This window comes from Vombatus ursinus, unplaced genomic scaffold (assembly GCF_900497805.2).
Source record: "Vombatus ursinus unplaced genomic scaffold, bare-nosed wombat genome assembly UNPS02014772.1, whole genome shotgun sequence".
NCBI classification, from domain to species: domain Eukaryota; kingdom Metazoa; phylum Chordata; class Mammalia; order Diprotodontia; family Vombatidae; genus Vombatus; species Vombatus ursinus.
This window is the reverse complement of record NW_020954550.1, coordinates 4,384,282-4,398,710: the sequence shown is the minus strand read 5'-3', so window position 1 is coordinate 4,398,710 and position 14,429 is coordinate 4,384,282. Positions and strand designations below refer to the sequence as shown.

Below are 14,429 nucleotides of genomic sequence, written 5' to 3'. Positions count from 1 at the left end.
GAACTCTGATTGATGCAATGGCCAACCTTGATTCCAGAGGACTGATGATGAAGCAGGGTTCTTATAGAGTGGTGATACCCCCATAATCAATGTAGGAATTTGTTTTAATTACACTGTATGTTTGGGAGTAGAAGAGGAGGGCTTGGGAGTAAGGTGGTCCCTTGAAAAAGCCCACAAAGGAAACAAAAAGAAAAGAAGGTTATTGAGGCATTTTTTTTTTTTATCACAGAAGAGAACAGAAGGCCAGAAACAATCACAGACAAGCAGGACAGCTTTGAAAGTTGCATGTTGAAATTACTATATATTTTAAAAGAAAAGCAATCTGTAATTAATATATCCAGTTTCATGGGCAATTCTCGTTATGTTCTATTATATATATGGAAATGTTGTTTGGAGTTTGTCTGGGATGAAAAAAAAAATCACTCTTCATTAGAAGTAACCAGCCCTGCTTATGAAGAATTCACAGGTTCGTGGAGCCTTTTAGCCAGAAGAGTCCAACCTCCTCATTTGTCTTTGCATACCTTAGTACCTAGCACGTGGCCTTGCCCATAGTGGTTGCTTAATATTTATCGAAGTGAATATGAAAAATCGAGCCCCAGACAGCCCGGGGTGGTAGGAAAAGTGGATTTAACCACTTGGACAATTCATTTCAGCTCTCTGGGCCACAGTGGCCTCATCTACAAAATGGGCAGATTAGATTAGCCAAGTGAAATTCCAGTTCTATGACCTCGGAGTCATGCAGGTACTAATTAGCTGAGCCAGATTCCCCCAGCAGAATGGTTAGATGGCTCGGTCTTGATCCTTAGAGAACTTTGCATGGGGGTGGGGCCTCCCCCCGCCCCCTGCCTCATCAAGGTGGGGGCCGCCCCCTCCCGCTCCTCGGGGGACGCGAAGAGGGCTCTCCTGGGGGCGGGGCGGGCCCGAGCTGCCCAGTTCCTGGTTTTAAGTCGGGAGCACGGCCGGGCAGCAGCCACAGCCTGGAGAGGCCTGGGCCGCGAGGGATGAAGCCCGGCAGCGCGGCCGGAGCGCCCAAGGGCGGCCAGAGGCCGCTCCTCTCCCTCCTCTTCCTCCGCCAGCTGCTGCTGCAGCTGCTGCAGCTCCCAGGCTCCTGCGTCCGGGCCACAGGGCAGCCCCACATTGTCTTTGTGCTCGCAGACGACCTGGGCTGGAACGACGTGGGCTACCACGGCTCCAGTATCTTCACCCCGCACCTGGACGCGCTAGCGGCCGGCGGGGTGCGGCTGGAAAACTACTACACCCAGCCCCTGTGCACGCCGTCCCGGAGCCAGCTGCTGACCGGCCGCTACCAGGTAAACAGCGCCCAGCGCCCAGCCTCGCTAGCCCGGCCCCTGCCTCCTCCTCCTCCTCCTCCTGCTTCCAGCGCAACTCCGCCTCCTCTACAGGGGAGCCTTTCCCTGGACTCCTGCCCGACCTCCAGCCCTTTCCGCGCCGCCTCTTCTACCAGGGACAGGAACTGGCCAGGAGGAGGGAATCGGGAACTGCGAAAGGAGTTACTCCTCTCCTAAATGGTTAAACGGGCCTGGCGCTAGGTGCTCCGGCCTCTGAGGTCTCCCGCGTTGTCACTTAACTTCCTCCTTGTCACCCAGACGGAGCATGCTCAACTTCACGGCCTTCAGCGTCCGCCCGTTAGTTTCTCTTTTCCTAGGTTTTAGGTGGTTAGGCATCGTCTGGCATCTAAAACAGCCACAGAAGGCCACGGGAGGGAGAGTCTGGGTGAGGGGCACTTAAAGCAGACCTAGACCCCAGAGAGGGAGAGGAGAACGAAGAAGTTTCAAAGTGTGGAGGGAGAGTTTTCTCCTTGATTTGATTATTCTGAAAACAGAAAGAAGAGTCAGAGGAGCACAGATAAGGCAGGATCCCCAGAAACGGGGCTTTGAAAGGGCAGAGGCCATGGGAGAAAGAAGGGAATATGACAGAGAACAAAAGAGAACAGTGTGTGATGTTACCCTGCCGTGCAGAGAAGCAGAAGAATTCTACACATTCACGAGGTGCTGTTTCTGAACAGCACCATATTCTCGTTTCTTCAGGGTCCTGAACTTTGAAACCTCTCTGATTAGAAAAAGAAAAAAAAAAGAGTCTAGGCATACACAGTGTTGATTAAAATTATCTCATCGCCACTGAGAGGGGCAGAAGTAATATTGTAAGGTCTGTTGTTTCCGTACTCAATGGGAATTAAGAGCCTACTATGTGCTGCAGAGGGACAAAAACACTACAGTCAGCCTCGAAGATCTTACATTCTAGGAGGGGAGACAACCTGTGTTATATGTGTGTCTATTCAGCAGGGGTCACTCCCTCAACTTATACTTTGTCTTGGATTCCCAGAGGGTAGTTGGAACTCCCAAGTTTTAAGGGATACCCTCTGGGGCAACCCTTATAAAATTAGAGCTCATGAGCCCCTACTGGTGGGGGACTTCCCCTTAATAGTGTACCATTAGACGCTATTAGTACTTGGCAAGACATTTAGTAAGACATAGTTTGGAAAAAAAAAACGTAGCTACAAAACATTCCCAGCATAAATCATTCTCTCATAAAAACATGGTCATTGGGAAAAGTGGGCCCACCTACTAATACTAAGTAGCAAGGCACACAGATTTGGGAATACAGGGCCAAGGCAATAGACAAGTGTGGTTCTTTGGGACCCTAATGTCCTTTCTTTCATGTGGAGCCCTCATGCCTTTCAACTTTTGATTTCCATGGCTAGCTCTCTCTTCGGGCTGTCTTCTCTGTTGCCAGTGTCATGATCCTTGAAGCTCTCTGGCCTCAAGTTACTGCCTCTCTATGCCTGTCTAGAGTTCTGTCCCTTTAACTGTACCTTAGAGTCTCTCATATTAACTCTCAAACTGGTTGGATAAGGTATTTCCTTCTATGCAAAGATACTTGATACTAGATGACAGTAATAGTAGGGGTGAAGAGAGAGAAAAAAATCCCCTCCCTTTTCCTTCTGTTCTCTTGTAGGTAGTTCCTGGCGCTCACTCTCTAAAACTGCCTAATTCTCCCACGACTTCCTATTTAAAGCTCTTTGAAAGTGGGTCCTCATCCATAGAGATTGTTCCCTTTAATTCTGTCAGAGAAAGATGTCTCACTTCATTAAGGGAACTTTGGGTGTTAACATCTTACTGACATATTAACACCTCATTACCTTTGTTATCTACTCTGCTTTCTGTGGGTGGTGGAAAACTAATAACTTTTCCTTGTGTAAGAATTACATACAGAGTGGACAGTCTTGAATTCAAAGACCCTAGCATTTGATGGTATCAGGAAAGGCCTCCAGGGAGGGTAATACCTAAACTGAGTCAGGAATCCATAAATCTGGCAGCTCCAAGAGGAAGAAGGGAGGAGGAAAAGCATTCCTGTCATAGGGGACATCTAGTGCTGAGTGAGAAGTGCTGTGTGTAGAATAACAAGTAACCTAACTACCTAGAACCAGCTAGTACAGCTGAACTGTACAGCTCAGTAGAGCTGAGTGTGGGGACAGAGGCCATGCATATAGGAAGAGGCTAGGTTGTAAAGAACTTTAAGTACCAAAGAAAGGATTTTATGTTTGATCATAGAGACAATAGGGAGCTATTTTAATTTATTGAGGGGGATGGGGAAGTTTGACCTGGTCAGACTTGTGCTTTAGGAAATGTTGGCAGCAGTTTGGAGGATGTATTGGAGAGAGGAGACCCATTAGGAAGCTATTACAGTTGTCCCAGGGATAGATGTTGAGGGCTTCAACTTAGATGGTAGAGTAGAGAGAAGGCCACAGGTACAAGAGATACTGTGAAAGTAGCTCTTCTCACCACCCTCCTGCAGTGATCTCCTTCACACTCACAATTTCAACAACCACCTCACCACCTGTTGTTTGTCCTCCATTCTCAAAGAGGACCATGACATCAGCAAGATGATGCTGTGACTTGCAGGTGAATTGGATTTAAGTGAGAGAGGGCTGTGCAAGGTCACCAGTTTCACTTTCTCCTCTAGAGCCATCTGGGTCCAGTGGCAAGATATAGATCTGGACGACTGGAGATGGCCAAGGATGCAATGGGAAACCTTGTCCTTTTTAAGCTAAGGTCTTTCTGAGTCCTCCTTTTAACTGAGGTAACACCCATTCAATGAGTAAGGCTAGTTAAGAAATGAGCCAAGGAATGACCCCTTTTACCCAATCAAAAAAAAAATCAATCTTATTTCACCACCTATGTAATTCCCAAATATCCGTCTCAGGCCCTGATCTCTCTTCTGAGCACTAGACCCACTCTCCAATGGTCTCTGGAACATCTCTAGCTGGATGTCCCTCTGACACCCTAAACTCCATGTGTCCTAGTCTCTGATTATTATTAATTTTTCTTATATGACATTACATAATATAAATTATATAATATTTTTATACAATATTATATAATATTAATTGTATTAAATAGTAACCACAAACTAGTTTTTCCTGACTTCATCCTTTCTACCCAGGGTGCTCTCTTCCCTGTGTTCTAAACCTTGAAGTTATCTTTGTGATCTTTTAAAGGGCTATATCAGTTTGAGTTATTATTTTCCTTGACTCTTCCTTCTCCACCGTTCCTGTCTAATCAGTTACCAGTGGATTCTACCTCTGTAATATCTTTCCAACCATCTCTATAATCCAATGATTCTTTTTTTCCAAGCCAACAAATATTTATTAGTCTCCAACTATCATAAGAGTACTAGAGATACAAAGATGAAAAAAGGAACTCAACATACAAAGATGAACAATGAGATATCCTTCTAATCAAGGACTTTACATGGCAGAGCTTCTTAAATGGGCCTTTAAACACTACTTTTCCTAATAACTTAGTGGACCAGTCAAGGGGCCATCTCCAGTCGTCCTGATCTATGTCTTGCCACTGGACCCAGATGGCTCTGGAGCAGAAAGTGAGGCTGGTGACTTTGCACAGCCCTCCCTCACTTAAATCCAATTCACTTGCAAGTCACCTTCCAGGTGCCATGGTCCTCTTCGAGAACAAAGACAAACAACAGTGGACCAGTCAGTGTCTTTTGTCCTCTAATCTGGGTTGTCATTATTTTATAGACAGTCCCATTTTATAGATACAATTACTATAGGTTCCTCAGTTGTCTCTGAGATCTTAATCCAAAAATTCTTAAAAGAATACTGTCATACATAGGGAAACTGAGGCACACTGAAAGTGGCAACAAAGGTAGCAACAAAGAAGGGCTCCTGTGCAGTCAGGCCTTCAGACCTGGCCTTGATATTCCTCCAATTCTCCTTTTCTGTTCTTTCCATTGGAAACTTCTTCTTGCCTTGTTTACTCAGGACTTGCAGAAAGGAATAGCAGCATGCAAACTGCATCTGAAGGCAAAAGCTGATGAATGTGAAAATCCCAGGGTGTGGGAAAGAATTTTGAAGCATGTGTTTCCCAGAACTTCCTGCTCACTCTTTGAGAACCACTACTCTTATTCTGCCCGTTCTTCTCTATTCCCACTGTAAGCATCCTAATAAGGGCCTCATTATCAGCTTTGAGGTCTGGGGTGGGCCATTTTTCTTTACAAGTACAGAACAGGAGTTTGTTGCCAATGGAAAATGGCTAGGGCCATTCCCTTGACTCTGTTTACTAGGGTCACACATTCTCCTTAACCCCCTCTCCTCCTCCAGCCTTCAAACCCAGCTGATGTCTGATAACCTTGAGCCAACTGTGTTTTGGGTTTAAAATCAGAGGAAGTGAACAACTTGTGAAAAACAGGATCCTAACACCAGCTTCTAGTCACCTTCTCCCTCCCCCCATCTCCATCCTTTCCACCTTGACTTTTTTCACTTCACTGTGACTCGTTCCAAGTTTTTTCCTAGGGCAAGCTAAAGAAAACAGAACCAAAATAATTTTCTTTTTCTCTAAATACTAAACTCTCTCCATCTCAGCATTCTCCTTCACTGAGAAGATTCTGAGACCATGACATCAGATCATAGATATAGAGATGAAAGGGATTTCTAGTCAATCAATTCATTAAAAAGCATTTATCAAATGCTTACTAAGTGCCAGGTACTTTGATGGGCATTGGGAGTACACAGACAAAAGTGAAACAGTCCCTGTCCTGAAGGACTTCACATTCTAGCAGTCCCCTCATTTTATAGGAGAGAAACTGAGGCTGAGAGAGTTTGAGTGACTTGCTCAAGACCACACAAATAGTAAGTGGCAGAGCCAGGATTTGAATTTAAGCCCTGTAACTCCAAATCCAGCATACTTTCAATGCATGTGAACTCTCTCTCTTCCTTTCCCCCATTCCTCAAAATGTTTTTGCATCATCATCATCATCCATTTTCTCCTCTTCTTCTCTGGTCATAGAATATCCTTTGTTGTTGTTCAGTTGTACCCGACTCTTTGTGACCCCATTTTGTTGTTGTTGCTGTTGTTGTTGTTGTTTTGGCAAAGATCCTGGAGTGGTGGCTATTTCCTTCTCCAGCTCATTTTATAGATGAGGAAGCTGAGGCAAGCAGGGTTAAGTGACTTGTCACATTCGTACCCACATTTTATCTTATAATCTCTGCCATCTTCATCTCCTCATTCTCACTCACCCCCTATATCCAATTAGTTGATCAGTTGTGTCCTACTCTTGATGACCCCATTTGCTGTTTTTTGGCAAAGATACTGGAGTGGTTGGGGGTTTCCTTCTCCAGCCCATTTTACAGATGAGAGAACTGAGGCAAACAAGGTTAAGTGACTTGCTCAGGGTCACACAGCTAGTAAGTGACTGAGACCAGATTTGAACTCAGGAAGATGAGCTTCCTGACTCCAGGCCTGGCACTCTATCCATTTCAACACCTACCTGCCCACCTACCTCAACCTAAACCCTTGATGCCATTTCCTCTGGGCTCCTCAAGGAGCCTGCCTTAGCAGTTATCTCTTTTCTCTCATGCACCTTCAATCTCTTCCCTTCTTAGCTGCATGCACAGATGAAATCTGGTCTCTCTAATCCTAAAAAGCCTTCCCTTAACCCCTCTGACTTCACCCTACATCCTATCAAGCTTTTCACACTTACTGATAAACTTCTGGGAAAAGTTATCTATACCCACTACCTCATCTTCCTGGCCAACCTTTTGCAATTTGCCTTCAGCCTCCATCACTCTATTGAAACTGTTTTCTCTGATATCATCTAATCACTAAATAATATTGTGGCCTTTAAAAACCTCATCTCTTTTACCTTTCTGCAGCATTTTGATATTGTTGAACATGCAAAGCTGTTAGGCACATTATACTCAGCAGGCTTCAGACATACCGTGTTCTTCTAGTTCTCCTTCCTTTTTTAAACTACTCCTTCTCTGTGACCTTCCCAGTTCCTTAATTTGAATGTTCTCCAATATTCTGACTCCAGTCCTCTTCTTACTACAGTTATCATAGTTGTCTCATTTACCCCCATAGCTTTAGCTACTATTTTTTGGTTTGGTCTGGACCTGTGATTTCGTTTGTATAAGGAACTCTTGGTAAGGAAACTCCCCTCTACCAAAGCAAACTGGCATCTGCTCTGCAAATTATACTCAGAAAGTTGTCTGGGGAGCTGAGAGGTTAAGTGAGTAGCCTATGGTTACACACCCAGAATGTGTCAAAAGTGGGGCTTGAATCTCGGTCTTCCTGACTCTGAGCTTGGTTCTCAATCCACTATTATACTCTCTCTCTTCAACAATTCTCTATGCAAATTCCTCTCATCTCTCTCTCCCAGCTAACTTTTCTTCAGAATTCCAGAGCAGTATCTCCAAATGCTTAGCAAAGGACTTGATCAGGATATCCCATCAATATCTCAAACTCAACACATTCCAAACTACCTTTACCATCTTTTCTTCTAGAAATGCTCTCCCTTTTGATGACACTATATCAATCTCTAATGTCATAATTCATTTCTTCCATGTTTAGATTCTGGTGGCTACTCTTTGCTCTTCTCTCTCCCTTACCTTTCATAATCAAGCTGTCACCAATTCCTATAACTTTTGTCTTTGTGACATCTTTCTCATATTTTTCTTCTTTCTGTATTTACTGGTACCACTTTAATATAGGTTGTCATTGCTATCTATCTTTTTTTTACTTTTATTTATTTATTTTAGGTTGTATTTGTGTGATCATATAAAACATTTCCATATTAGTCATGTTGTGAAGGAAGAAACAGAACAAAAGGGAAAAAAGATTAAAAAAAACAAAGAAAGTAAAAATAGTGTACTTCAATCTGCATTCAGAATATATCAGTTCTTTCTTTGGATGTGGATAGCATCTTTCATCCTGAGTCTTTTGGGATTGTCTTGAATCATTGTATTGCAGAGAATTGCTAAATCAGTCGTAGTTGATCATCACACAGTGTTGCTGTTACTGTGCACAATGTTCTCCAGTTCTGTTTGCTTCACTCCATTGCTGTCTATCTTGATTATTGAAGTAGCCTCTGAAAGGGTCTTCCCAATTCCAATCTTTCCATTGTAATTCATCCTCCATAATGCTGCCAGAATATTCAGTCTCATAGTTAGATCTTGTTATGTCATTCTTCTTAAAAATCTTTAATGGCTCCCTTCTTGTTACTGAGTAAGGTCAAATTTTGACTGGATCTCAAGGTCCTCAACAATTTGGTGACACCCTGGCCTTTCTGCCTTATACCTTCCTTACACTTTATGTTCCAGCTAAGCTGAGCAACTCTGCCCCCACAAACACTCTGTGCACCCCTGCTTGTATGCCTTTCCTGCAGGAAGTCTTAACCTGGAGTCTATGAATATGTTTAAAAAATATTCGCAACACTATATTTAGCAAAACTGGTTTCCTTTATGATCTTATTTATTTTATTTTGTGCATTAAAAATATGATTTTGTGAGGAAGGCCATAGGCTCAAGCATGTTGCCAGAGGGGTCCATGACACAAAAAAGGTCAAGAAACCCTATTCTATTGGAACATTGCCTCTCATCTCTTTGCCTGCAGAATTCCTACCCATCCTGTAAAACTCAACTTACAGGTTGTGGTTGTTGTGATTTGTCCTTTGTTCTCAAGAGGACCATGATATCAGGGGGATGATGACATGACTTGCAATTGACTTTGATTTGAGTGAAGGACGGCTGTGCAAAGTCACCAGCCTCACTTTTCCCCCCAGAGCCATCTGGGTCCAGTGGCTGGATATTGATCAGGATGACTGGAGATGGCCCGGGATGCAATGGGAGACCTTGGCCCTTTTAAGCTCAGGTCTTTACAGGTTCTCACTTTGAGTGAGACAACACCCATTCAGTGAATAGGCCTTTTTAAGAAGTGAGTCAAGGGATGGCCCCTTGAATAAAAATGAATTAATAAATTAATAAAAAAAATCAAACTGGAATGGGAAGACCCTCAGAATTGCTGGCCAAAAGAGAAATGGTTACTGTTTACATTCACTCTAAGCCAGGAGGGCCTAAAAAATAACCATTAAGTGGTGCTTGGGCAGAGACCCATTGTTGTCCAATCCATGTGATCCAGAGTTAATTGGGTTTAAGGCTTGGTCTTTGAGAAAGAAATCTAGCCAGTAAACCCCAAGTTAACTAAGTAGCTTTTGGCCATCAAAATTTACCTTCCTTTGGGCAGAACACCATTAGGTAAGGAAGAAGAGAGGAGAGAAGAGAAAAGGAGAAGAAAGGAGAGACGCCTTTATGAAACTCTCATTGTTTCTCTCTTTTGGCAATAATCTTCTCCCTAGGACTTTACATCACATTTTGTTCTGCACCTTCCTAACGCACTTATGTCCTTTATGCAGTTGTGTTTATTTGTGTTACAGGCAACATGTCAAATCCACAAGTGTTTTTTAAGCACTTACTGTGTGCCGGGCACCATACTGATCACTGGGGATATAAATACAAAAAATGCCTTAGCGAAGCTTTTTCTCTCTCCTAATTCACCAGGATTTTCCCATGGTAAATGGTTGTTGGCTGTTGTGAGATGAATATTTGTGACCTGGACACATGTGCATTTTAATAGCCAGTTACACCATCTGCTGGCAGAAAGTCAAACTAGCATCTTGAAATTCAATAATACAGACTGCATACTACATATGAGATTGATTAGCTCATATTCACCTGGCATTTGCCATATGCTAGGAGCATATATCTGAATATAACAGTTTACACAGAGGCTCTTAATCCCTCAGACTCCTCGAACATGCCCATTTCCACATACCATGCACATTGCAACATGTATACTATGGGGAAAGAGCACAGAACTTGGAATCAAAAGATCAGTTCTTGGCTCTGCCACTAATTAGCTCCTTATGGTTAGCATTCTTCATGCATACACTTTGGCATTCCAACTGGAATCCATTTTAATTGTTTTTCTTTAAAGACTACAAAAAATACGAAAACTTCTTTTCATTTGACATGGATGATGTACTTGATTCAATAGAAATCTACTCAAAACATACCAATTTCTTGTACATATACCCTGACATCCCAAACTCCTTTACTTCAACACTTTAGTTGTTCAAGTATCTATACTCTTATTGTTGTGAGCATTTCCTTCCCCTGAAGTAGATGCCAGTGATTTAGGATCAGCTAAGTAGCACAGTAGGTTGAGTGCTGGGCCTGGAGTCGGGAAGATCTGAGTTCAAATCCAACCTCAGGGTCAGTGTGTGACCCTGAGTAAGTCACTTAACCTCTGACTTAGTTTCCTCATCTCTCAAATGGGGACAATAGTAGCAACCACCTCCCAAGGTTGTTGTCTGAGGATCAAAGGGATAATTGTGAAGCGCTTGGCATAGTGTCTGGCATGTAATAAGTGCTATTCAACTACTGTTAACTATTGTTAAATATTAAATTATTAGTTATTAAATATTAAACTATATGGTAATTATTATTATTACTAGAATGGCTTGGAGAGTTTCTGTGGCTGAAAGCTTTACCCCTTTGAGGCCAGTCTGGTGATAATTCTTTACCAGCTTAGCCAGGGTGATCCTGGAACGATATAGTCTGTCATTGGGCCTTTTTTTGAAGCCTTTCCAGCTGGAGAGGACCCATCAGGGTTTATCCTGGTGTAGTTTTTGAGAACTCAAGTTCATTTCTGTGTCTCAAGAGGGCATCTGGGTGTGTTTTGTTTTAAATTCTTTAATATTTAGACAGCATTTAAATTGTGCTCAGGACTTTATAGCATATGACCAAGGTTCTCGATGAGCTCACATTTTAACTGAAACTTATGCCTGGTGACATTGGTTGACATATCATCTCTTCTTTTTGATCTTCTTTATTCCTTTTGAGAAAGGAAGAGGATAAAATGAACAGAGGTGGATGTGGTAGGCCTTACTGAAAATTCTTGATCTTCTACTCCCAGCAATAGTAAAGGGAAGTAATTTTGAGCCTAGACCATGGGGATTTCTATCCCCATCTATCCCTATCAGAACTTGGTAGAGCCCGTGGAGGAAGAAAAAAAAGAATTAAAGATATCTCTGGGACTCCATTCCTAAGGAATACAAGCTTGCATTTCTTATTGCATTGAAAAACTAATTTTATTGATAACTTGTGTTTTTTGTTTTTAAATTTATTTTAAACTTAAATACAAAGTAAAAAAAGAAAAAAAAAACACTGCCATGTAGACAGCAAGACATAAGAGAGGATTCAGTACAAAGCAATAAATTTCCATTTAGAAAACCTATATAATAAATACTACACTTTGTTTTCAAAGCTGTCCAGCTTTTCTTTGCTTCCTTGTAGGGTTTTTTTGGTTCTCTGTTGTGCATGTTTTACTTTATTTTTCCCCTCCCTCCATTCTCCAGCCAAGAAGGCTACAATTAAGCATGGAGATATGTGTATGTGTACACACACACACACACACACACACACACACACACACACATATATACATACACATATATTAAATATATACATAGATATCCATAAACATACACATATATATACACATATTACACTCATGCACATATATTAAGACTGTACAATGCTTAGTTCTACTTGTCATCTGTTTCTCTGAAGGTAGATAGTCCAAGTCTTTCCATGTTTTTCTAAATCAACCTGCTCATCATTTCCTACACAACAGTAATATTCCAACCCAATCCCATTCTCTCTGAGAGATTGTCTATGAAAATGTTTTCCCAATTTTCTGTATTCCTTCTATTCTTGGCTGTATAGGTTTTGATAACTTGTGTTTTTATATCAACTTCATTTCCAGATATGCCTCTCTCTCTCCTCCCTTCTCCAGTAACAGAGAGGGGGAAAAACCAGGTCAGCCAAACTAACAAAGACATCAACCGAGTCTAAGTCTGAGAGTGCATGCAATGTTCTACATTGCCCACTTCTGTAAAGAAAGGAATGAAGTACCTGCATGTTGTCATGGGAGAAATAGCTCCTCTTTGAGTTCATGTGGTGGGTAACCACTGCCAAATATATATTTACCACAATGCGGAAATTATGGAGGTAAAAACCTAAGTTTTATTATTGTGCTCAAACGTAGGTTCAGGCCTCAGAGAAAACCTGAACAATCATGAGGAGTCTGACAAGGCTTCTTATAGGCAAAATTACACCAAAGTGACAGAAAAATAATTCATGATGCAATTTTGTACATTCTTCATAGGCCATAAAAGTTGAAGAGAAGATAGATCCATAATCTCATACTTCCTTCAATATCATGAAAGCTGAACAAACTTGGTTAAACAGTCGCAATCTCATATATCCCCTAAAGAAACAAACTTCCTCAAACAAACTCTGTAGGTAAATTAAGTCAGGTTACAGATTAAACTACATTTAGAGGGTTTACACATAGACTGACTGTTGCCAGGGAGTCAAGAACAGTTGAGACTCTTTCTCTGGCTTCTTATCTAGAATGTTTAAGACTCTTAAGTAAATTTTTACATCTCATGGGACAGGTCTTGGTCAGGTGAGGTTAATATTAATAAAAAAAATTGGGGGGAATAAAAGGAAATTAAAAAATCCCCCTTACAGTATTTTCTAATGCTGGCAAATAGACAACAGATTGTGAGAAATTTGCAGACAACTCTGAAACAGGTTCTTGGTGAGGGAATGCTTTCTAGGAATATGCACCTGTAAGTACTGCTTCTAAGCCCAAGACAAGAGTGGGAGCAGGGAGAATTTTATCCCCATATATCCCTTCCTTCGCCTTAACGTCTCTCTTCCTACTTTCCATCTCCAGCCCTCATTCTGCCAAGTCTTATTCTCCATGGTTGTGGACAAAGGGATCCTTAATTATTTGGGATTCAGTATCTCCTCATGCCTGAGGACTTGGAGTAGCATGAAAGGAATGATCTAGAAGGGGATGGTGGGTTACATAAAGAATGTCAGAAGTTGGCAGAAAGTGCAATGGGGAGCCAGGGACAGGAGGAAGGAGAGAGAGTAGGTACTTCCAATAGATTGCCATCTTTCTTTGAAGAAAAAAAAACCCCTTCAGAGTCAGTGATCTGTATAAACCTTAGGTCCCCACTTAGTTTCTCATCTTAAGCCCCAAAGAACACAACACATAAATCTTGACTATAGAAATTTTCAATTGAGATGCTTCCCTATCTTTGAGATAACACTGGTCTTAGTATTGCCCATTCTGAATTATCTTCTCATTGCCTATAATTTCAGGTATCCTTGATAAATATATCCAGGGAAAAGAGACATTTCCTCAGATAGCAGAGGTGATGAGGGTATTTTGTATTGTGAAGACCTTCTCTGTGGGTATTGAAGATGGGGAAAAGGGAATAAGCATTTATCATGCTGTGCCCAGAACTGCAAATTTGATCCTCACTACATCCCTGTGAGACAGGTTCTGTTATTATCCCCATTTTAAAGTTGAGGAAACTGAGGCAGACAGGGGTTAAGTGGCTTGCCCAGGGTTAAATAGTTAGTACATGTCTGAGGCCAGATTTGAAATCAGGACTTCTTAGTTCCAGGCCCAGCACTCTATCCACTGCTCTAAGCCTAGCTACTTCTAGAAGCATTTTCAGAGGAAATAGCTATTTAAAAATATATATATGTGTGTGTGTGTATATATATATATATATATAATATAATTATATATATATATACACATATATAATATGTGTGTGTGTATATATAATTATACACACACACACACACACACACACACACACATATATATATACACACACACATAACATATATTCCACTTCACAAATGATCTGAACTGGAGAAACAGAGACAGTATGGAATAGTTGAAAGAATTCTGGCTTTAGAATCAGAGGACCTGAATGAAAATCTCCAATCTGCCTCTTATTAGCTATAATATTGTGTGGTCAGGACATTTAATGCCTCTGGGCCTCAGTTTCCTCATCTATAAAATGAGGAGCTTGGCCTTGATCATCTTTGAGGTTCCTTTGAACTATAAAATCCCATGACCCTTTTTGTTGTTCACTCATGTCTGACTCTTTGTGATTCCATTTGCAGTTTTCTTGGCAAAGATGGAGTGGTTTGCCATTTCCTTCTCCAGCTGATTTTA

General features: G+C 41.7%; 1 protein-coding gene across 1 annotated transcript in view; it reads left to right on the top strand.

Moving 5' to 3' along the window:
• The first annotated feature begins 1,001 nt into the window (after positions 1–1,001).
• ARSB (arylsulfatase B) overlaps positions 1,002–14,429 on the top strand; it is a 225,235-nt gene continuing 211,807 nt past the window's right edge. Inside the window, exon 1 of the mRNA XM_027863552.1 lies at positions 1,002–1,310. Coding sequence (XP_027719353.1) covers positions 1,002–1,310 — 309 coding nt within the window. The remainder of the gene's footprint in view (positions 1,311–14,429) is intronic.